We start from the raw sequence: 25519 nt of genomic DNA, 5'->3' as shown, positions 1-25519 counted from the left end.
AGATAGAACCTAACATATATCTATGTTACATTTATTTTTCTGTTGCAACTGACCACCTTTGAGGGGTGTGTGTGTGTGTGTGTGTGTGCATGGGATATATATATAGAGAGAGAGAGAGAGAGAGAGAGAGAGTCCTATAAATGCTATGTTTAAATATGTGACTTTGACAACATACAAATACTGCACATCTCAGTTTACTCAGCTAAAGTTGGGATATTTCCTGACCTGCTGACTGTCATTGTGAATTATCAATAAGATAGTGTTCATCACAGTGGTATGACAAACTGAAAACTATTGTATAAATATAAGGTCCTATGATTATTACTGGTATTTGTGTTCAATGATACAGCCCATCTTATCACAGCTTCCCTTGATATGGCTTTCAGAATTATTGCTCAGCTGGACTTGTGTTTGTTACCCTCCAAAGATTCCTGTCCCCTTTTACTATAGCACCAACAATCTCTAGAATTCACCTTAACTTGCTGCATCTGGTTAGTCTCCATTCACCTTTCAGAATCCCTTCCTGAAGACTTCCCTGACCTGTATTAGTAGGTCATTTCCTCCATCATATACCTTCTAACATAACACTTCTGAATGCTATACTCACCACAGTGCATTCATTAGCATTTGTTCAGCAAATATGCATCAGACCAGAGACTAGCCGGGCTATTCTAAATAGTAAGGATACACAATGTCACAACAGATAGATGCCTTGTCTCTATTAATCTCACTTTCTACTCGCAATTTTATTTTTGTTTCATTTATGTACTTTGTTTTTTTAAAGACTCTTTCTCCTATTTATCTTGTATGTTCCATGAATGTAGAGACCATATCTGGTTTGATCCTTAGAAACTAACATAGTGCTGGACAGGACATTTTTGTTGAATGAATGAGTAAATATTTGTAGAGCTAGTAGAGCTGTACTGGTAATACCAGGAATAGGAGCACAGCTGTCAGGAAGGGAATAAGACAGAAAGAAGTAGGGTCTATAAGTCTTAGAATCTCTTTGAGGTCAGGAGATGCTACTCAATAACCAAATGCCTTTGGGAAAGTCAATCTCATTGGATGCTGGGTTTTTCATCAGTAAAAGCATTTGAATAAGATGTCTTCCATGGTCCCCCAAAAGACTAATTTTCTGATATGATCCCTGAGTGGCAATAGCTTCAACACAAAATTAGAGTGATGTTGTCCAATTGACCAACACTTTCTGCTGGCCAGGAATGTTCTTTCTAGTCCTCAACTATCCCATAATTGTGGCTAAGTATTACTAACCACTTATTAACTCAGGGCCACTAGATTAAGTGTTCTACGTGTTTTATCACATTTAATGGCACTAGGAAGTAAGTACTATATTTATCCCGATTTTACAGAGGAGGAATTTGAAAGGTTAGCCAGATTACTCAACTCTTAGTATGTTATAAGTGCTTAAGCTGGGATTTAAGCTTATGCATTCTGGTTCCAGTGTCTGAGCACTTTCTATTTCATTTCAACTCACAATAATTGGCAACCCATCACAGATTTTGGTGGATGACTTTCTGATGGAACCTCATCAACATTTAGACTGCTTAGACCCATTTCCCACACCAACGTTCCCCCTTTTGTATCTAAATCTGAACTCATTTTTTTAAAGAACAATTTTTACATTCACAACCCATATACACATACTTTCCAAAAACTCACACCACACATTCTGAGGCATGCATTGGTATTTGCCCTCAAAGACTGTAAGTTTCTTTTTTAGAGAATCTTTTGACTCTGCATTGTGAACCTATCACAATACACAGTCATAATAGACCTTTCACACAAACACCTTTCATATATTTCCTACCTATGCAAAGAACAAAGAAAAAATAGTATCAAAGCAATTTCAAGAGAATAAAGAAGACAAAACTATGGAGACAATGGGTTGGTAAGTGAGTTGAAACAGGAAGTGATTAGGCAAAGTATGAGAGACAACATAAGTAGGTGGGAGATCCTCAAAGATGAATCCAAGGTTAGCATTGATACAAGAGATTTGCTTTTCGCACACCCATTGCTGCTCCTTCAAAAGCCACACAGACAGGATATGTTACACGAGCAGTATGGCAACTCAAAGTGGTATTTTAAGCTGTGTACTTTCCTTAGCCCTGGACAACTGCAGGAACTGGAAAGGCAGCAGAACATAGAGAAGAGACCAGTACTAGGATGAAGGAAAACTGGATTCTAGTCCCCACTCTGCTACAAACTATGACTCCCTCTATCCCATGGTTATCTATAAAACATAAGAAGAGAACAAGATAGACTCTCAGCTTACTTTCAGCTTTCTAAGTCTATGTTCTGAATTTTTTTAAAAAATGGGAAAAGAGAATAAGTGACAGATTTCCAAAACCTATCATCTCCAATCCTGGAAATGGTGCTAAACACCCTGTGTTATTGAAAAACAGCTTGCTATAAGTATATGTAAGCTTTATTGAGTGGATGCGGACAGTTGAAGGCCCACCTGGAACGCTGGCACCTTGAAGTCTTTCTAGCTTGCATGCAGTAGGGAAATGGCTGGGCTCAGCTTGCTGGCCACAGCTCTGCCCCATCACAGGCCATTCACTTTCTCTCTTCTTACCAATCCATGTTGTCTCCACTGGGTCTTGAGCAAAAGACCCCATCCCCCTGTCCTTAGCGTGCAATGAAGGAAGATTCCGAACCTGATTACATCCGGCCCTGCAGTGTGTGATGTGCTTAATGAGCCATATAAACTCCTGGATTACTTGAACTGGCAGGGGAGAGGGTCAGGGAACACAAACAAAACCAGAAAAGAGGGAGGATGCTGTAGAGAGAAAAGCAGATTTTTCACATTCTCATCTGTGAAATTGTAGTGACACAAATTAGTTACATTAAGAGTTAAATGTCAAAAATAAGGACAACTCATAAGAATCTTGTTATTGCAAATGATAATGGCAAAATACCCTAGTTAAGGCAACATCTGGACTCTGGATATTTTCCTCAGGCAAAGTCTCAGCTCTCTTAGAGCAGCTACACTACAGCCTACTTCAGCGGCCCCTAGAAGCCATGAGGACAGAATCTATATATATTTTTGATAATGGTCATTTCTCCAGAATAAATATATATAGCAGGTTGGCTCTCCAAACTGGATTTTCTTCCACTAGAAGCAGCACTGACCAGCTGCTCTCGTCTTCCACCCTTTTCTGACCTTTCCATTGAATCCTACTGGTACTTGTAGGCAGAGAGCTCAAAGCCCCTGCCTTTATAGCTCCCATCTCCACCTGACACACTCCTGCTTCCACTCCTTTATTAAGATGTCCAAGCAACTGCACCTTTCCCCTGATGGCTTCAGGTGAGACCTGAGGAGTGAGCCCAAGGAGACTGAAGATACTCTTGAGTATGCCATTCATGAATCATCCTATAGCGTCTACTCTTCACCTCCAAACCTCTGAAAGAGAGGGTCAGTGTTGGCCCTTTTCACGTCCTCCAGTGCTATGTGCACCTCCAGTGCTCAGCCTACTATATTCTGCTCCCATCTAACACCCAGGCTCAGCTCCAGACCTACCTTTGGACCCCTGATATCCAACTTCTGGTTTCTGTGATATAACTGTGGTGATTTGCTTCTTTCTGTTCTTAGTCTGCTTTTAGTTACTCTACCACCTGCCCCATAAGTCTGCCCAGAGACAGTATTACAGTGAGAGGCAAAGGGGTCTTCAATGTCTTCAAGCACCTTACAGAGCAGTATCTTAGCCTGCATTACACTTACTATGAGTGCTTTAAAAATGCAGATTCATGGGCCTTTTCCCAGACCCATTTCATCAAAATCTCCAAAGAAGGTAGTGAGAAAATGCTTTTAAGCAAGCTCTCTAAGGGGATCTTATACACACTGAAGAACAATAGCCTCTGAGCAATAATCCAATAACTCCCAAATCTATATCTTTGGTTCTCTCCATAATTCTGAGCTACAAACCACTCTCCCTATCTGAACATTCTATAGGGGTCTTTCTCAGGCATCTCTTCCTTTCAGATGTACACCTTCTCACCTATACACTCTCACTAGAATCTCGACAGATATTTTGCCTTCTTCCTCTTTGTTGCCCCCTTACCCCTGTTAGCCAGTGAGTTCCAGCAAGCAGGTCACAGCCCTGGTCTGCCTGTTCTCCATTCCACTCTCACTTACACGGTGCAAGTGCTTCCCCTGAACAACGATGATATTCTCTTACTGGTTCCCTCGTCTCTGGTAATTTTTCTGCCTCCTGCCACTGTGGGGACAAGAGAACTCTGAAAAACTCGGAATAAAATTGTTCTCACCATGCAGAAAACTGCCTACCAGGAAAGCATGGACTAGAGGGCTGTTCTTGCTCTGAGATCAACTACTCCATAGCTTCAAGTTCTTCTGCTGCCTTCTGTGCACTCACCAGACTAAACCACACCTTGCTCCAGAAACCCAGATCCCATTACACATTTAAGCCTTTAACCATGTTATTTCACCTCTTTTCTTCCATCTATCCATTTGGATTCAGATGCAAAGAGAAACAAAGTTTTCAACTTTGTACAAATAAGTAAATAGACAATTACAATAGAATAATAGACTATAATAAGTGCTCTGCTAGAGGAATGTAAACACTACTAGATATTAAGCATCAGCCAGACATAGCTTTAGACAGCTGAGAACCAACTCTTTGAGGTAGGTACTGTTATCATTTCCACTTCACAGAAGAAGAACTTGGAGATCAGTGAATTTAAGTGATGTCACTGAATTCTCACAGATAGGAATTCTACCACAGAAGAAAGTGGCAACACCAAGTTTGTCTGATCTTAATCGCGTGGTTCTTTTTAACCCATACTGTTGTGTTGTAGAGTCACACGTGAAAGCTTTTGCCTTCTTTGCTGCTGTGTAAAATCATGCCTATCCATGGAGGTTCTACTCAGTGTTATTCCAACATAACATATTTCTGAACCCCACTGAAGTATCACTCATCTCTTGGGCTCTCATGGTCACTTATCCTTAGGCTGCTATTTTGTTTGTATTTGTTTCTTCACTTAAAGGATGTAGCACTGAATCTTGCAATGGTTATTGCCCAGTAAATGTTTGTTGAATTAATAAATATATCTTTCAGTCAATGGGGGTATCAGTTACAAACTCTGTACAATATGAAACTCTCTACTAACCAAAGAAAAGCCAAATACTCAAAAGGACTTGTAGTCTTCTCCCTGCAGGGAAGCCAGTCACTGTTCTCTGATACTCTCCCTTGCATTCCAGCACCCCAGTTCTAGTTTGAAATTTAGGTGAGTTTTTTTCCCCTCTATGAGTCTTCCTTGTGAGCAAGACTATATGAAACGTTCCAATCCGCTGTTTAGAAATAAGTTCATCAAATGATTTCTTCTTGCAGAGACATCAAAAGCTGAACATATTTGTCTATTTCCTGCTGATAATGTATATGATTTCTATTTTCTAAATCCACAATTTAAATCCAGGTGGGAGGGGATGAGTCAGAGAGAAATACCATTGCTTTTGGCTGATGACAGCAGCATAATCATTTGTATTTTCCCAAACCTGCAAAATGTCAACATATTAGGAAAAAAATATGCAGACATTTCACATTTCATTTCTGATGATGTTCCTTGTTGTTCCCTCGCACCCCTACCCTCCTTGATCTGAATCATTGACATCTGGTTATTAGCCTAAGCATTTAGAATTTAACACTGAGTGTTCAGTGTATGCTGATGTCAGCACACACACAAGAGCTTATGGTTCGGCATAGACTAAAGTCTTGTCTCTTTCAGGTTTGTGATGAGCTGACAGATTTGAATTAACTTCTGATATTAACTTCTTAAACTTTTGTCTTTGGGGTAAGCACAAAACAGGGAGTGCTAAAGACAATACAACAAAGATGGCTGCCTTTTTGTGCTTCTTTATTCGCCCATCTTCTTTGCTCTGCAAAGCCTAGTTAATCTTCCTTGTAAAACAACACAGTGCCATGTTTTCCACTGTAATTAAAGACAATGGAGGAAAAGTTCCCTTTGAAGGAGAATGATGTGCCTTCATCAGCAGCTCTGCTGAAAATAGGTTTGTGTTTCACAACAAGTGTAACTCATAGATCCTCTAATTAGATTTCCTTGCTCCTCTTTTAATCACCAAGAACATCATTATCCTTTTGGTTCCTCATTAGGAAGGTCGCATAGTTCATATTCACACTTATAAAACCTATCCAAATTTCAGACCAAAACTGTATCTTCTTAGACTTCAGATACTTCATTGATCTCACTGTGCTACCACCAGTTCAACTTGCCTGTGGGATTTTTTTTTCTTTTCTTTTTAAATGTGATCACCCTGCCACCTGCTATTTTAGTAGAATTACAGCTATACAGTCTACTGTTGCTGAAGAACCATACTATGTTTTCATGCCATCGTGGAAAGGAAAAACAGTGACACATTTTAATATCTTCATTGCTTATAATGTATATACTTCATTTTTAAGCTTCAAAACCTCTTACAAGGCAGGATCTCATCAGTAAGCTTATATAGTTTTCTGGGAGATTTATGCTGAGTTTGGGTACTTTGATTTTCAACACCTGCTCCTCCAGAGGGTGATCAGCCATGCCTTGAATGCAGTGGCAAACTCTTAGTTCCAGTATGTTTAGGGCTGCAGGTTAATTCCATGTTAAGCCCTCAACCAAATTTGCTTTTTACATATCTAATGTTTAGTACAAGTAATTTAACACAGTAAATAGCCTCTCCAAAGTGGACTTTATTTGTTTGTCTATTTCTTAATTTATTTGTCTCATCCCCACTGAGCTTCCCTGACAGCCATAACATGTTCCCTCTGGCCCAGAACACACCCACCAATTGACCTTTATGCCATTTATAATTTCTGAAATTTATCTCATAATCATTTCCAAGCCTATCTCCTCTTTCTGTATGCTGAAGACTAACTTATTTTTGTCTGCAGATGTGTCCCCAAGGTATTTTGTTGTCATTCACAGCTTGTTTTGTGGCTTTGCGTCATCATTTAAGCTTTTATTTTCAAAGATGTTCAACTTCAGGTATGAAAGAAACAGTGTTTAGCATTGAAATGGGTGAAGGTAGAGGGAATAGAGTGAGAGGAAAAGGCATAATTACATGTTCTCTCTTTGAATTTATCTTTGAAAAATATTTAATTAAACCTGATATGTATAATAGACATCCTAACTGAATTGAGTCATCGTTAACCATTAATAAAGACTCTTTACATGTGGCATTTACCCAGGAAAAGAATTGGGCTTCTAAACACACTTCCTCAGAAGAACTGCACTTCTTCAGGAAGCTATTATCTATGGTTGGCAGGCACCGCAGTGCTTTTCAGGAGTGACCAGGTCATTTGCTCACCATAGCCAAGTTTGCTTTCAGCTGATGTTTGACAGTTATCTTTGAGAACCTAGTATCCAGCGGGGTTCTTTATTTAAAGTAGGATCCCCACAAAAGATACTATTTTAGGGATCAACAAAGGTTGTTCTCTTTCTAATTCACCTAAATTTATTCATCCCTTACTTATACTTGGTGATCTTATATATTATCTGAACTAATCTTCAAGTAACCCTGCAAGCTAGATAAAACCATTCCCTCTCCATTTTATACATTAAAAAATAATAATAACTGTTTCAGGGAAGTTGACTGTCTTGTCCTGCTAGTGAGTAGCAGAGCCAGAATTCAAATTCAGTTCTGACTCTCGAACTCAATCCTTTTAAGATTATTCATCAGGAAGGATATTCCTAAAATGAAAGAGATGTTACATTATTTGTTACAAAGTGTTTCTTCTCAGAATCTGTAAGGATTTAAAAATATATTTATTTGTTTGGTTGGTTGTTTATTGATTTAGACTAGAATATAATATTCCAGGTCCTATGGAAGTATAAGTTTTGAAAAGGAGAGATTATATTTACCCTTCTGTCTGAACACAGAGCCTAGTGCATGGCAGGCTCCCAACAAATACCTGTTGAGTGAATGGCTATGATGTTCTGAAGCTGTCTTGGGGTCTGTTTCCCTTGCAGACTGATCCTTTGCCCTTAAACCTTGCCACAGATGTCTTTGGACCTCTCCCATTTCCCTGCTCAGTGCCTCAAACCCTCCCAGGGCCCTCAGGACAAATGACCTCTCTCAGCACCCCATCTCACTTATCTCACCTCCTCATTCTCTCACCTACTAAAACTTCACCTCAGGTTTAACATACTTGGAAAATATCAAAGTAAGCCAATATTATCCTTAAGTAAGAAATGGAAGGTAGGGGGCATGGAACCACCAGAGCAGCAGTTACCAGCATCACATGACTACTTTGTACCAGGCACTACAGAAATCACTTGAATCCTTTAACCACCCTGTAAACTCAGTATTATTACCCACATTTTCAACTGAGAAAACTGAAAGTACCTTCAGATCACACAGCCAGCAAGCCATAGAGTCAAGATTAAAAAGCAAAATTTGTCTGTCTCCAAAGTTGCCAGCACTTTTACAGTTGTCAGTGACTTTACCTCAAAGGATGTTTAAGTCCACAAAGACAAGGCAGTGAGGCCATGGGGGGCAGATATGCTAAAAACCTTCCTCAAGTGCCCTAGAACAGGGGTCCCCAACCCCCATGCTACAGACTAGTACCAGTCCATGGCCTGTTAGGAACTGGTGCCACACAGCAGAAGGTGAGCAGTGGGAGAGCAAACAAAGCTTCATCTGTATTTGCAACCACTCCCAGTGCTGGCATCACCACCTCAGCTCCACCTCAAATCATAAGGCATTAGATTCTCATAGGACCCCTGGTGCCTGGTGCCAAAAAGATTGGAACTACCGCCCTAGAAGATATCTGTTCCACCTATGCATCCATGGACTCTGCTCCTTAGTCTTTTTTTCAGTTCTACCTTTTCTTCAAATCCTTGCCTTTTTTCCAGGTGCATTTTAGGGTTAGTTTTCTGTAGTAGAAAACATAATAGAAAATCTGCTTCAGATAACCAAATCTTAGATTCTGGGATTGTGATATCAACTTCCTTTCTCTACCTTTCTCTTTATTTCCATTAAAAAAAAATAAAAGAATAAAAATTAAAACATCGTTTAATTCCTTACCCTGTTTATTGCTATTAAAATTAGTATTATCTTGGGTACCAAGTATCTGGAGAAATCCATACAGTTGGTATCTGAACAAATTATGGTATAGGAAAAGAAAACACTCAACTTTAGTTCACATGAAGAGTTCCTCCAGTATCATGTCCTCTCTTGCAACAGATTATTTGAGTTAACATTTGCAAGCCTCTTATCAGCCTAAGGACCCCCAGATGAGCTCCACATGGTCATGGAATCACACCAAATAGTTAAACAGCAACAATCCATCACTTCTACATTAAAGCACATGGAAGCATTTGCCTAATCAGGTGAGTGGCCTGAGCATACAGTAGCCCTACGGGAGAGACCCAACCAGATGTTTTCTTTCACTTCCAGTGGAATCAGCGTTACTGAAAAGACGAAATTAAAGAATCAGTTCATGGTTGATGGCTTTTGTCTAACATTTCTCCAACCTAGAAAGTGGTACACAAATGTGAACCACTCTTCTTGCTCTGGACAAAGCCTGAGAGCCCTTCTGTTGGGCTGCCACTATGCTGGCATATGGCCCACCTGCCAAATCTCAAATGTGTCCAGGATCCATATGAGGAAAGCAGTGCTAGTTTTAATCTCCATCATGCTGGATTAGATTAAGTTATTGGCCAGAATAGCTCAGTCATATCTCATAGACTGATTGGCCAAAGGCACTTTGGCAATAAATTGCCATATCATCTGATATTACAAAACAAGGCTCATTATACCTGCTAAAGAATAAAACTCTCTGACGCTGCATAGAAAATGAAACCACAGAAAAGAAAATCTTGGGGTCTAGGAATGTTTGGTTCCCTGTTGCTATCTCAAGAGATTGTGCTATGCAGAGGTACAAAAAGCCAGAATGGTAATAGTTTGGTACCAACTGGAAAAGGCCATCTGACTGTTCACCAGCTGTTCCTTCCAGCACCAGATGTGGGGTTTTCATTTATACAATAACTCAGAATGCTAATAGAAAAGACTTAGAGGTCAGGAATCCCAACTTTCTCTCATTTTGTACATTGGAGAACAAAGACCAGAGAGAGGATTTTACTCAGCAAGGGAGCAGCAAACTCACATAGAGCGATTGGATCTCCAGATTCCTAGTCCATTGTTCCTCTCACCATGATGCTCTGGTACCTGGAAAACACTCACAAAGAATTATTTTTTATAGAGAGGAAGTAGAGTTGTAATAATCAAGGGCACACTCTGTAGACAGAGTGAATTCTAGTCCAACTCTAAGTGTGTAAGTTGTATGGTCATAGGCAAAGTAGTTAACTGCTCGGTTTGTCAGTGTCCCCATTAATGTAATGAAAATGCATAGCACATAGCTCAGAGGGTTTTGCAAAGATTAAAAAAGTTAACATATGTTTAAAATTTAGAATCATGCTTGCCACATAAAGAATATGTGTTATCATTGTCATCCTAAGCAAACCGAACCGCCTCTATATCCATTAAGTCACCTTCCTGGTTTTTACTCTTTGGAACACTCAACTGAAGCTAAACTGTGGCTATAAACCCCCTGCCTGATCAGCACTGAACATCTTATGACAGCTGCCACACTCCACAAGAGACATTCATTTCTCTTTATGATGTTGCCTCCTTTTCTCTCCATACTTACCCTTTTACGTTTTGCTTTCTTATATACTTATCTTCTCCTTTTTGTTTTAGTAATATGTAGCCTTGTGCTATAGGATGATATCCATAAAAATGTCCACTGGTAGAACTTGGAATAGAGACCTCTGTCTCTCTAGAGTAGAACTTATTAGAGCTTCAGTTGTTTCCTAACTTAAAATCAACAAAATGAATTAGGTAGACACATACATACCACACACACACACACACACACACACACACACACACACGCACACACACACAGTTTAATGTATGTCATATATATACATATATAATGAAAGATACTTTTAAAGAAACACATGGGTTTTATAAATCTACATTGTTCATTCTCTTATAAACATTTAAAAATTTCAATAATTCATTTTCAGAAGACAATTTAGAAAATCTTTTTGAGATTTAACTTGGGCATTTTCCAACTTACTATATTCTGTAGGTCAGTATGATTCCTTAGGACATATGTCTGGACTGATGGAGGCCCCAGAGTCAGGCTACTTTCCACAAATATTTATGGAGCCTTCATGGAGACAATAGCACTGAGTTAGGGCCTTTATCCTGTCCTTGTCTGTGAATACTCTGTAAGAAAAATGCAGAGAAATAATATGAGCTAAACTCTTAAGTTATCACACAGAAATGCATTTTTTAGTCTATTAGAGAATTGTACACATTGTAAATCAGAAGAAGAGAAGTTATTCATGTTGAAATTCCTGAAGTTGAAATAGTTGAATGCTCACTGCTGAAATGAGAGCCCTATGCTTCCCCAAGCAAAGGTGAGCATCAGTCCCTTCCTAGGTAAGGTACAGACACATTTCATTAGGTTGACAAGCAAGCCAGTTGCTTAGGTCCTATCTGAGGAGACGCTGCACCATCTCTGCTTCTAGAAGTAGTCATGCTTACTTCCAACAAGGCAGTTTGCTTCTAAAAACGCAGTGTAGTCCTAACTTGAAAAGGTAAAGAAGACATGTTTTCCTTGCCTGCAACTCTTTTCTCCTTGTCACTAATGCCTCTTGATGCCTTCTGATCCCTTGGCTTGTACTCACTTTTACTTTCCCTGGAATACTTTCTGCTTACTAGATACTGATCTTGCCTATGGCCCTAAATTCTTATGGCTTGCAAATAAAGATGATGGAGGAGCACAGAAGCAGTGTTAAAAACTGACACATTTATCCTCGGCCTTTGGAATAGCCTAGAACAATCCCAGTTTAAGTGGTTTGTCTTCTCGAGGATAGCAGACAAAAGGAAAAGGATAAAACTTGTATTCTATGGTCTTATTCAATGGAATGTGAATGATTCACTAGGGCTATGTAAAGAGACAGAGGAAAGGGGGCAAGAGAGAAAGAGGTGACGGTTTGGTCTTAAAAGACTGAGTCTTCTTTTTGCTTTTGGAGAAGCACCACTGACTGATGGGATAAACTCAATCACAGTCTTTAAAACTTGAGTGTTCATTCTTCCTCAGCTACTGCAGGAGGAACCTCCACAATACTGAAGATGCATAGGGTTAAATGTCTGCCACCTCAACACCTAGACTCCCGTACCTCACTAAACGTTTCTACTCCTCTCTCCTCTCCCCACCCCTACTTCTCTCCACACTGGATCCTTTCTTGCCCTCAATACCTATCCTTTCCACTCTCATCCCTGTCTGTCCAGAATGCTATCTCCAAAGACAGAACACAATTAGAGGTACTGCTTATGAAAAAGCCATCAGATCCTGCCATACTATTTAGCTCTATCTGCAGCCCTAACTTTTTAGCCCATAGGCCTAACTGATTGCCATTACTTCCCTCTATCCCTTTTATTTTTAAAACCCTCATCTTTCAGGGCAGGCTGTAATGTTAAAGGCATCCCGTTGATTTACTCCTTTGAGTTTCTAAACACTACTCCTGGCCACTTTCCACTTGTCCACATTTAGAAGGGTCAGTGATGGGGGTGAATGGTGGGGGAATGCTCATAGAGAAGCATGTCTACATATTTGCTCATCAGGAAATAAATATGGTACCTTTGGGTGCATCCTAATGGGTCTGTCTCTCTTTCCCCTACACAGGGCCTGGAGCAGTCATTGATGGTGTAAACTCGGCCTCTAGAGCGCTGGCTTGTCTCTGGCTATCAGGGACCCTCTTTGCCCACTTCTTCATCAAGTTTTGATAAGAAAACATAGGTTCTCTGAGCAACGCCTGCTTCTCCATATCACAGACTTTAATCTACACTGCGGAGGGCAAACCAGTTTGGGCTTCTGTTGTTTCTGTTCTTGATTTTTTTTTTTTTTTTTGATTTCAGGGTTTCGTTTGTTTATTTGATTTTTTTTTCTGTTTAAGTGACTGGGGTTGGGGGAGGGGTGGGCAGGGTTCTACCATGTGTAGGATAATCATTCATTGGTGTGTCCAAAAATGAATTCTGTTCCTGCTACCTTAGCCCTTCTCTTTCCTCTGCTTCCCTCCCCATCATCATCACCACCAAACTCTCCTCCCCTACACACTAAAATATAAGCTCCATTTGGGCAAAAAACGTGCCTCATGATTAACACCCTGAAGACACAACTTGACTTACAATGTAGTGCACAGCAAAAGTTATAGCCAAGTGTCCTATTATCTGTGTCTTTTAAGCTTTGGACCATTTTTCTGATTACAATGTACATATCCTTCATTCTATGTTTATTATTACCTAATTGTGTTAAGGTTCACATCTTTTCTTTCTGGGAAGTTATCTCAATATATCCATATCCATATTCATATGTGTGTGTGTGCACACGTGTGTGTATGTGTGCATGTGTAAGTTTAATCTTGCCATCTTCTCTAACCACTCTGCTCTATCTGTGTTCCTTCCTAGCTATAGGAATTAGAGGTTTGTGGCAATTCATACAACCCAACACTAAAAATTCAGAAGTCATATAACCAAAAAGGGACAAAGCATTTTGAGGATACTACTTCTCTTAAAAAAAAAAAAATGCTGTCCAACTCACAAAAAATTATTCATAGATGGCTGATTATTTAGGTTTTATCAAGTATCTATCAAAATAATTATACAGTTATCCATCTACTCAATTTTCTGATTTATCTCTTCATTCAATTATCTACCCACTCATCTTCCTCTCTAGCAATCTATTTACTCTGTCTATCAATCGATCAGTGTAATTATCTAACACTTCTTTCCATTTCTTTCCTCACTACTCACTATCAATTCATCACCATATTAGTGTCTAACTATATTGTGTCTATTCTGCTGTATTCATTTCTCCTCTACCTTCAGCAGACATTGGCATCTTCAAAATTACTTATTAACTTCTCATGTGAAAGCCAATGATCTTACAGGCTAACAACGTAGAAAAGCAATATGTCATGGATTCTATGGAATATGGTACCCCACCCACCCAAAATACACGCTGTTAGCAGATGGACCAAAGTAGCAATCTAATGATCAGTCACTCACTATTCCCAGAAGAGACTGTGTTTTCGAAAATATCTTCTTGGGAAGCAGATCAGCCCTGGGAAAGCCTTGATTAGTACTGTAATTTTTTTCTTTCACACTTGAAGGACCAAGGTGTCAACCTTCATGCTTCTTTCAGCCTTTCAAGAAAGTTATGTCAGGAACCCATGAGACTTACTCCATGGATGACTTTTCTTAATAGTAAGAACGTAAAAGAAAAAAACATACATCTGTCTGTGGAATGTGAAGAGAGCAGTTTACCTGTCTAAGTGTGATAACTTCGGCTATTGTCTCCTCTCTTCTCTAGTTTTAGTTTAATCTGTTTGGAAACTATCCAGTAAAAAGCTGATGAAGCCAATTATATGGCGGGTGTGTTGACAACTCTGGTATTTGTTTCAGGAAGCTCTTCTGAGCTGAGGGCACTCGAGCAACTGACTTAATTTCCAAGCACTTGATTAACACAACATTGCAAAAAGAAGGGGGAAAGTGTAAGTGACACACAATTTCCTCTGATACAGTCTGCTTTTCCACTGGATATGGGGAAGAATTCCCTCAGCAATCCATGTTCAAAGCAGATCCCACATATAAACAAGAACTGACCTGACATTTCTGCATTATGTCCTGGGACAAAAAGGATTCAGCCAGCAAGCGTGCCTGTGATTCAAAGGAATGGCATTGAAAACCACACAAGGTTGCTCCCCTCTTTACCTATGCTGCAGGGACTGACCTACTGAGAGGATAAGAAAGAAGCATCAACGATGACTGTCTCACAGACATGCCTTGTCTCAACTGGAAAAATGTTTCAGGTCCACAGTCTAAAAAATAACAAATGTGTATATACTTGGTATGTGTATACACACACACACACACACACTCACACACACACACACACACACACATACACAATACAAACTACAAACCTAGGCTAGGCTTTCTTGGCATACAAAAAGCTAGGCACTTTCATAAGAATTTGAGCTGGTGTGAATGAAATTAATATTACATTTGCCAGCTGTAAACAGACATCTGCATTTCCTAGTGAGTCTCCAGGAGCCAGATTCTGGGAACATAAATGATGTGCCAAAAGCAGTGTATCAATTCCACGTTCCAGGGACAATTATGAGCAAGCTCAAAGTCATAATTAAAGGTTGGACATCAATGTTTAGATCTGTCACCACATTCAGCACCTGGAGTTGGGCTGATGTTACACATTGTATGAAAATTGTGTCATTTGAGTGTCTTACTGATAATAAATTTGTTACTTTGGAGTAAAATAAATGTGGAGGCTGTGGAGAGTGGATGGTTCTGGAGAACACAGTGCTTGAAATGGACAAGTTGTACATGTTCTTCACTCCAAGACTTGTTCTAGAAGAAGGGATCCATTCTCCTTTGGCTAGGAAGATCACCCAAACCTTCTGAATGCAGCAAAGCTGAATCTCAGAGTCACTATGAAACCTTGCACTGCTCTCTTCCACTGGATACCATGCGGCACCTCTGGTAGTTACCTATTCTGGCCACATGACAGAATGGAGAAAATTCCTATTCCTAGTCGACATTCGTCCGTCTGGGATAAAGAAAACCAAGTAATAAGACCCAAGGAAACTGGACACTGGGAAAGAAAATTGCTCTTCTTCACAACAGATGTACCCCAGCTTCTGTGCTGTTTAGGTTACTTTGATGGGGATAGCTTCATACGACAGTAGCTGTCCCCCAACATTCTGAAGTACAGAACAGCAAATTCTCACTTATCCACACTTACACAAGCTCTTTCAACTTTACATATGGAGAATAGATGGATAAGACCTGCTGGATAGATTTTTTTCAAAGCATCAATGGTGGGGTGGGGATAGGGGTAAAGGAGGAAACAATAAACAAGTCTCTGAGCAACCTATAGCTCTTTTAAGGTTTTCCACATGGGAAGAAGACCAAATAAGGCTTATTAAGATATTAGGTGAGAAGAATTCAGCAATGCAGTTACTTTGAAACCCTTTCCCTTCTCAACTCAAAGTTAATATGTATTTCCACCAAAGTAATGCAAATGAAGTGTTAGTGTGAAGCCTCTGGCCAAGCTTGTTTTTCAGAAGTTTAATGTCAAGTGCCTGATAGTTATCTGCAAGTCTAAGAAAGTGTTGTAGGGGTTTTTTTTGTTTTTGTTTTTGTTTTTGTTTTTGTTTTTGTTTTTTAACTGGGTGAGGGGAGACATATAAGAGAATGGTGGTGAAAACATGCACATTATTCAGAGAGCATTGTGAATGGTTATTCTGCTGTAATTGTGCTCAACTGAATAGAAGAAAAGATAAACAGCTTTATATCTAAAAGAGGCCTGGGCCTCTTTCTCCTGAAACCTATGTCTCATACTAGTGATACATTTCCCAGGTTGGGCAGTTAGTTCTCAAAACCCAGATGGAAAGTGTGCTCTGGGGCTCTAGAAACTCCACAAGCAAGGATGAGTTTAAGAATCTGTTTCTTCACTAGTCCAGTTATTTTTCACTTAACATAGAGGAGTTAGCAAGTTCTACCTATATTGAAAGAACCCTTAAATGAAAAGTATACAGAACCTCAAGATGGGCAGTGGATCCCAAAGAGAGCTTATTACTGTCATTGCATCAGGAATGGTTATAAATTGAAAAGCCTAGTTTTGGTAGATGCTTCCAGTGCCATTGAGAATGTCTTCTCTGTAGTTGTGTATGGATGTCATCAGGCCCATCAATAGAATGATGGGAGGAATGGCTTAAGGTGAGAAAAGATATGGGAGGTGGGGTTATCTTTCTCGATTTCGCTCTGAGTCTTCACCAGAGAAAAACTGGCTTTGCAGTACCTGGAACTGACCCGCTAATCCTCCCCACCCCTCTCCCAAAATTCACATTTTTTTTTTTAATTTCCTAAAGCAAAATTTAATCTCTTTGGAATTAGGGGAAGCAGCATAACATTTTTCTTTTAAGCAAAATTCATTTTTTTCTCTTTTTCTCTAGCAAGGAGAATCTTTTATTTTCATTTTGCGCAAGCCCTGTACCTAAAAATGCTTATACCCAATTGCTTCCCCTCCTACTATCCAAAGCTTCTCTATTTTTTTTTCTTCTTTTAAGACAAATAAGTTTGAGCAGTTGCAGTAAAACTTAACAGGTGTGTAACTAGGAAGGCAACATTTTCAAAAAGACACCATATGATGAGAACTCCTAATGATCACTAAAAGCAAACAAATAAAAATGCCAGTCTCATTTCCCTCATTTCTTATTTCAGAGAAGAGAAGTAAATGAAAGAAGGAAGAAATAGATCTGCAATTAAAAGATGTAGCAAAAAGATAGAGCTGAACGAGTGCAATTTAGCCTTCAGGTGCAGAATACCGGGAGTCCAAAAGAATGCCGAGTGGACTTAATTAGACGCAATTGTCTTCATACGGAAAGTAGTCAACTAAGCCTAATTTCCAGTATTTTGAAAGTGATTCCTTTCTGTTTCTTTCAATGATGCCCTTTTAAAGGCACACAGTTGTTCCAGTTGTTCCACCACTGAGTGGAGAAAGAAAGATTGTGAACCTTCTACTATCCTTTCTTGGCCTTTCTATGCTATTGGCAGATTTATAAGATTATCGATAATAGCAATGATAAGTAATAATAGCTGCCCTTGTGTTAGTTAGAGGGAGCATTTTTAATTATTCAAAAATTTTTGTGACATGTAAAGTACAGTTGTGAGGAATGTGTGGGTGTACAAAAATGTATCTGTCAAGTTCAGAGTCCTCTAGATTAAAAAAAATATGACTTATCAATGGTGCCGTTATAGCTGTGTCAGACAATGGGTGTGCCCATTTTCATAATTATCCTTAAAACAAATCTATGTTCAAATGCTTTAAAAAATTATCACATGATAAAAAAATATAATTTTGTCAGCCTTCTAGAGTTCTTTTTTCTTTTGTTTTCTTCAGTATATTTTTCTCCAAAAATCAATGAAGACTTGATTTCTGTCAATAATTGTATTAAGGGTGAATATACTACCTGAATTTTGTGCATGTTACATTGTAGTTGTAACCTTTTCTAATTCAGGATGAATACGAGATGGTTGTGATTGTGCAGTGTATCAATAAAGTTTGAAGAAATTTGTAATTTTGGGGGGGCTGTTTATTAGGATATCTCACTGAGTATCCAGGGATGGAGAAAAGTGAAGCAGACTACACTTCTCTCATATGTGTATTTTAAGCTTTGGGCAATAGATACAATCAGAAAACTGAGCAGCCTATTTTTCTCTCTCTCTCTCTTTCTCTCTCTCTCTCTCTCTCTCTCTCTCTCTCTCTCTCTCTCTCTCTCACACACACACACACACACACACACACATCATAGAAGGCACTATAAGCACTTTCCATATAACATCTGTATATCAAATATATATGCCATTTACAAATAATATAAAATATAATTGTAGCCTTAAAGCCTCAAAAGTATTTATTGAGCTAGGCTAAATGGAATCAGAAGAGAAGTCAGAAAAAATAATGATCGTACTCCTCATTTTGGGCACTCTACTCCTTAGGACTTCCTGCACCTTGATTCTGCAAGCTAAATTAAGCACAATTTTGACAAGAGTAAGTATAAGTAGATATGATGACTATTATGTACATTTATTCTTAGAAGCATATGCCACTGATTAATTGTTCTCTATATTAGGTTTTGCTATGGGATAAAAGCATAAAAACGAGCCCTAAAGAAGCTCTATTCCTCTGATTGCCTTTTCTAGCACAACTTTCTCTTTCATTAGAACTCCAGCTCCTCTGCCTTCATCACACATTTATTTGTTTTTCTGAAGGAATGGATATTAACCTCTTTTGTGTAATTCAGTTTCTCATCGACCATTTAGATATCAGCTAGCCCATCCTAGTTCTACCATTAACAAGATATGTAATCTTGAATCAAGCATTTGATCTTAGTCTTTGTTTCTTCATCTGTATTATTTGTGAATTTCCACACCCCCCACCCCAGTGTGTTTTAGTTCACAATTCTCTGGGAAGTTTCTCTTTTTCTTTCAACCACTGGGTTTCTCAAGATATCCTCCAAATAGAGCTTAGGTCCAATGGCTGGTCATGGTTAGGGAATTCAGTAGAAAGGGGTTAAGATTCTTCAGTTGATATTACAGCACGGCTAGCACCTCTGGCCAAGACTTTGAGCTATGGTTATGAGGCTTGTTTTTTCTTGACTTCCTAGATAGACAAGGGCTAATGGCTGATCTTTCATGACTTGATCTCTTTCACAGGGAATGAAAAACAGATAATGTAATAAACTAGATCGTGTTCTTTGTAAATTAAAACACCAAGGAAATGATAGATACCAATGATTGAGAGTTTCCAGTTTCCTCAGGCTTACTGTAAAATCATGACTTGTCGAGGAAACAGATTTCCAAGTACTCTATCTTCACACCTTTAGTGCTCCTTTTCACCTCTCCTTTTTAATCTTCCTTTCCCATTCACACCTGACCCTCCACTGTTCCTGTTTATACATGCCACAACACTTACCCATCTGTCTGTTCTCTGGTTGGCATAGACATTTATTGGCCTTTCACTTTATCTGGCCACTCATCTCCATCAATCATCAATGTACCAATTTATTTCTCCATCAGCTAACCACTCATCTATTCATTCACATATTATGTTCCCCATTTATCTAACTCTTATTCCATCTATAAACTCATGAACCTCCCTAATGTGACTGTTCCTACCTATTTAAGCCATCTATCCATTTCTCACCTGTCAATCCACCCACCAGTCATCCTCCAACTAGCCTTTGGCAGGGATACCTATTTACTAAGCCATTTCAAGGTAATAAAAATCTACTGTTATCTTTCTATTCTACAAGGGTGGTTTTGCCTAGTTAATCTTAAGCACAGCAGCTAAATGAATAGATGCATTTTTGACCAAAGTTCACTCTATTAAAAATGTACATAGAAGAGTGCTTTAGGAAATATATTCAGGGCATTCTTGTTGCTATGAAGATGTATTACAGTTGGAAGAGGATGGAGAATTGGGAGTAGAGTGGAAACACTGAGATGACCATATGTTGATGTTTAACTTTCTAATACTAGAAATGCATTCATGCAATGAACATAACAAATGACTGAAGAGACAGATAGGAGAGACCTCAACTGGCAACTGTCTCTTCTTTTCTATTTGGTTTTCTGTTAAATAAGTTATTTATTTTGGTGAAAATTAGAGAGTGGAACTAATTGGTACCAAACTCTGTGATCACTATTAAATACCAAAACCCTAAAGCTACAAATGATGTTACTTTCATTTTATGTATTTTTCTGGTCATTAGGGACTTTTTCCTTTATATATATATGTGTGTATTTTTTCCCATTTATTTATTTATTTATTCATTCATGCGTCACATCTAGTGAGGAACTTCCCTTAAGGAGCTCACATCTAAGATGTGAAAACAGACCTATAAAAAGAAACATTACAGTATAATATTGCAAATATTCAGATACAGCTATGAGACTGCAGAGGGAGAAAATATTGGAAAATGATTGGAAGCTTCTTTATTTTCTCCACTTTTTACCCCAAGGAAGAAAAAAGCTAGGATATAGAGAGCTCATGTAAAAGATATGGTGAACAGATATGTTACTACAAAAATAAATGGGGTCCCAGCACCATGGCACACTCAATGTTCAAATATTTATTTATGTAGTGAATACATATCTATTGGATGGATAAGTATCACGAAAAGAGTTAACGATATAAATGGCCAAAGGACCACATTGTACAATTGGTAATAAAACCAACACAACACCTCTTGGAGAAAGAGAGAGAGATGTAATTTCTAGAATGTCAGATCTAGTCAGAATATTAAGTGTCATTTTTACACAGAATTATTGAACATAATATTTTCATTGGATCTCAAAGCACATGAGCCTTTCTGATGAGGGAAAGAGAAAATGGTGATTGGATATGGGCATAGCAAAGACTTAAAAGATGAGAAGCAGAACTTAAGTGTGGACTTGCTGAATGCTTTTCCCTAAAATGAGTTTCTCCAGATAAGGCTTGACTACAACTTTTGGATTTAGGATTAAACATCTGGTTCACTTGTATTTAAGTGTTTAACAGCATCTCCTATTTCAAAAATAAGAATATTTACAGTTTTTACCTCTACATTATATATCTTATAAGACATATTTCTTTTTATTTAGTTTAAGTCCTCAAATCAAGCATATCCTCTTCAGAGACATAGTATGATACAGTTTAGGGAAATTTATTTTTAAATTCTGACCTAACAAGTTACAAGTTATGTTGTCTTTGATCAATTTCTTACCCTCTCTAAACTTTAGTCTCATCATTTTTTTAAAAAATACAATGATAATAATATCCACCTCAGAAAACTGGTTGTGAGAATTATTAGGTGTAAATAGTTACCTGGTACATACTAGTTACAAAATAAGCATTACATTTTTTCCTCCTATTCTTCCCTCAGCCTTCTCTCAATATCCTTACTTTCCTATGCTTCTGTAAGATATAATCTCAACTATGTTTGCCTTTTTCAAAAATGAAAAAGTATACATATACTGTATTAGTTCTTTACTGAAATTTAAAAAGGGGAAACACATTTTTGACATCTAATTATTCAAGGATGTAAGCCTAGAAAACTGGAAAGATTTTTTGATAGAACACCACAGAAGTGTTGAAAGAATAGGGTAGAACTTAATTTTCAAGATAATAAACATGTACTGGATAGCTCATATATGACAAGTACTGAAGATACAAACACAAAAGAATGTCTATCATTGAGAAAGTCCAGTATAGGAGTTAAAATTAGAGCACAACATGGTAGGTGTTGTTCAAGGGTTAGAAGAGCCCTGTAGAGGGCACATAACCAGACATCAGGTCTCAAAGCACACCTGTAGAAGATGAGATGCCTGAGCTGAGTCTTGAGAGAGCAGCAGGAATTAGCTAAGAAAAGGGAGGGAAAGGAAGCAAGTAATGGCAGAGGTTCATCCTTGATGAACCCATATAGGCATGAGAAGCATAGCAAGGTCAAGAAACTGCAAATGCAGATAATCCCAAGAGGGTTAAGGGAAGAGGCACATGGCAGGAGAAAAGGTAGAGAGCATACGCAAGAGCAAGATCCTTAAAAAATTTACAAGAAATGCTGAGGTGTTGGGATTTGTCCTAATGTAATTAAGGTGGTCATCAAAGGACTTAACCAGAAGAGTGGCTAGATGGGATTCACATTGAGAAAGAACACCATGGCAGGAGGGTGGATTAATGGGCATTGGCAAACTGGCAAAAGAGAAACATGTTAAGGGAAATTGAAATAAGTCAGCTGAAAAATGATGAGAAGTAATAAGAAGTAGCAAGGATGTTGGGGATGGTTTTTAGAGGGTAGATCAAGTGGGAAGAAATAGATCCATGGGGTGTAGAGATATGGGTAATATGCCAGGGTTTCAAGTTTGTCATCTAGGTGGAAAATGGTATCATTATAAGATTCTGAAAAATAAGGAGGATGATGAGGTTCTAGCTAGATTTGATATATCTTTTCAAGCATCCTTAGAACCTCCAGGTGGAGAGATTTAAGCACCATCAGCATTTTCCTGAGTCATCTAATTATACCCTTCATCATCTACAAGGGATGTCTGATTTCCTTCCTCTGCTTCCCACTTTGGTTCTATAGGAACTCTAGTTCCTTGGATTGTCTGCAATTTATTTCTCATCCTCCATTTTCTCTGTATCTTTATTTTATCTTACAAAGGTACCATTTTATTGCTTGTGATGGAAGAGCAGAGAGCAGTCTTTGGATTAGGTAGTCAGGAAATAACAGATGATTGAAGCATGGAAGGGGAAATTGGCACAGCTGTCTCACCACCCAGATGGGATTTGGTGCTTCTCATGACTAACAGGAGGGCTACACCACTATTCGCTGGTGGTAAGAGAATAGCTGGGCTCCGAGAAGGTTCGAACATGTGTTATTATAATTCCTCTGCTTTGTTACAGTAAGACAAGTCTTCTGTGTTCTTACCAAATAATTTAAGCTTCCTTGCATGCAAACAAATTTTTTAAAAGTTTGTAAACTTCTGAATCTCATCATAGAGTTGCCTCTAAGAGGAATACATCCCATTTGAATGATTCAAGGATATAGATATACTTCTAGCTCTGTTCAATTGTTTTCCCTGTATTCCCAGAGAGGCTCTCCAAAAACTACAAAGCCTGAATCTCAGCAGGAAGCCAGGGTGTCTGGCTGCATCTCAAGGCAACATGATTTTCCAGGTATACGTTAGTATATTTCAACACAGAGCCATGTGAATTTGAGCCCATGAGAGTACACTGCTCTGAGGTGAAGCAGCAGGATCTGCAAGTGAGGAAGAACCGAATTTAAATTTTGATTCTGCCATGTACTAGTTGTGTGCTTGTGAGTTAACAGTGTCATCTCTTACAGCCTCAGTTTACTGAGCTGTAAAGTAGTGTAAGTAATTGTACCATGACACTGCTATGAGATGTGTAATGGAAGGTGCAATACAAAAGTACTTGGCAAGCTCCTGAACTATGGATGCTTGGCAAAGAGAGGAGTCCATTAGTTCATTTCTTTTCATCACCCTCTGCCCTGTCTTCTCGCTTTTCCAAACCACCCCCACATCTACCACACATGTTGTCCAGAAGGCATGATGGAAGAAATGACTCTGCTCTAATATCATATTCTCAGATTTATTGTTGGAATCGCATGAAATGAAATGTATAAAGTGCCTAGCAAAGTATCCAGTTCCTATGTGTTTAATAATATCCACTTTCTTCTCTCTCTTTTCCTACTTCTTAGTGCAGTCATAAGCAAACCAACTACAAGTGAACAGGGGCTGTCTATGAACTTTCTGGTGCCTAGACACTGCAGGGTGTGTAGGTGCTTTCAAGATTGGCTGTCCCTAAGAAGGCAGGCCAGGTTCTGCCCATGAAGCTGTTTCCTTTGGTCTTGCTCTTATTCTTTGCATGGCGGATTTGCAAGGACTGCTGTTCTGTTACAAGACCAAATCAGTTCAGTTTCTGTGTCTGCATTGGAAAAGTCTCAGGGGAATAAGCTTCTTAGAGAAATATAGTAGCTGCATGATTGAGTCAGCTAGGACAGTAAAAGGACTCATCAGAGGTCCTCAGATACAAAGGCACCAGTTCTTCTCTTGATGAAGCCACAGTCTCCATCTCAGTGCTGCACAGGCAGCATGGACAACCCTATTTGTTTTGTTTTTTCTCCCCATCTCCAGTATCTAAGTGAGTGCGCTTGTTTGAATGTGTTCCATTTGATGTCAATTCCTCATTGAGTTACTCGAAAAATTCTCTGTTGTCTCTGCCTTGCTCTCTCCTGTACTTATCTCTGTTCCGTGGGCAGTATCAGCACACTTCAACCTGCCCCCTTCCTCCTCCTGATTCTTAACTTAGGAATTTTGAATCTGCTGAAGAAGAGAGTAAGATAAGAAGCGGAAGGTGCCACTGGGTTGGGGGGTTGTGAAAAGTGTCTTGTGAATATTCTCTGTTTTAGCACAATGAAGTCCACAAGCTAATATATTGTAGCAGACCCATTCCTTGGACAGTAACATTATGACAGCAACAATGTGTGTACAGGGGAGGAGGGGGCAGGGGGAGAGGATCAAGGACCAAAAGCTGATAACATTTATATGCTTACTGAAATTACATGTGGAGTTAGGTGCTTTTACATGCAGCTATTCATATAACATTCAAAACAACCTCAGGAATGATGTGTTATCCTCACTGAAGCCTACAGGACACTGTAAGAGATTGACAGGGTTGAGAATCCAACACAGGTTGTTCTGCTTCCATATCGTATGCTTTTACCAGTTCCACACCAAATTGCCCGCTGTTCTCAGTATTGACCCCATATACCAAAACACACTGGAATCTATGCTGAACACAAGAACCATTTGTGTAAGTCTTTTGTAAGTCTGCCTTCTTTGTGAGCTTCCAGAAAGGTAGGCGGGGGTTCCATATCTTGGAAGAAAATGGCACCAAGTTCCTAGACAATCTCCTGGCTCCAAGGGTCAGGTCTAGAAAATGGCTGTACTCTTCAGCACTTACCCTTTCTACTTTCCCATTGAAGAACAAATCCCTGGTATTGTTGGCTTTTGTGCATCTGACCCTAAACTGTACACCAGTCTGAGAGCCTCAGGAAAGCAATAGATAGGAGGGAAACCTCAATCCTACAAAGAAATGAGGGAAGGAAATAATTTAATTCCAGGTTCTAAGTACACAATAGAATGTCATGAGTTAGAAGAAATACCTTTTCTTTATTTTCTAGTTTGGACAAACCGAGAGAAATGAACAAAATTTACAATGGAAAATAGATGCTGGACAATAAAATATAGATAATATTCAGTCAAATATGGCTCCATTCAGGCAAATGAGAACTTCTGACTTTAAATATAAATTTATATCTA

At 38.9% G+C, this 25519-nt stretch overlaps 1 protein-coding gene across 12 annotated transcripts in view; it reads left to right on the top strand.

Annotated features, from left to right (window-relative positions):
- OPCML (opioid binding protein/cell adhesion molecule like) overlaps nucleotides 1-25519 on the top strand; it is a 495048-nt gene that overhangs the window by 465543 nt on the left and 3986 nt on the right. For 8 of the 12 annotated variants that reach the window (XM_023521043.1, XM_023521046.1, XM_023521047.1 and 5 more), the window contains one exon: nucleotides 12741-18213. The exons of 3 other annotated variants lie outside the window; for them this stretch is intronic. In XM_023521043.1, coding sequence (XP_023376811.1) covers nucleotides 12741-12841 — 101 coding nt within the window. In that variant the 3' untranslated portion in view covers nucleotides 12842-18213. Of the gene's footprint in view, nucleotides 1-9223; nucleotides 9268-12740; nucleotides 18214-25519 lie in introns of those variants that run through there. One more of the 12 variants, XM_023521044.1, reaches the window with a different exon arrangement.

The sequence above is a fragment of the Pteropus vampyrus genome, unplaced genomic scaffold (assembly GCF_000151845.1).
Source record: "Pteropus vampyrus isolate Shadow unplaced genomic scaffold, Pvam_2.0 Scaffold288, whole genome shotgun sequence".
Lineage (NCBI taxonomy): Eukaryota > Metazoa > Chordata > Mammalia > Chiroptera > Pteropodidae > Pteropus > Pteropus vampyrus.
The sequence above is the reverse complement of the archived record's forward strand: the minus strand, read 5'-3'. Positions and strand labels throughout refer to the sequence as shown.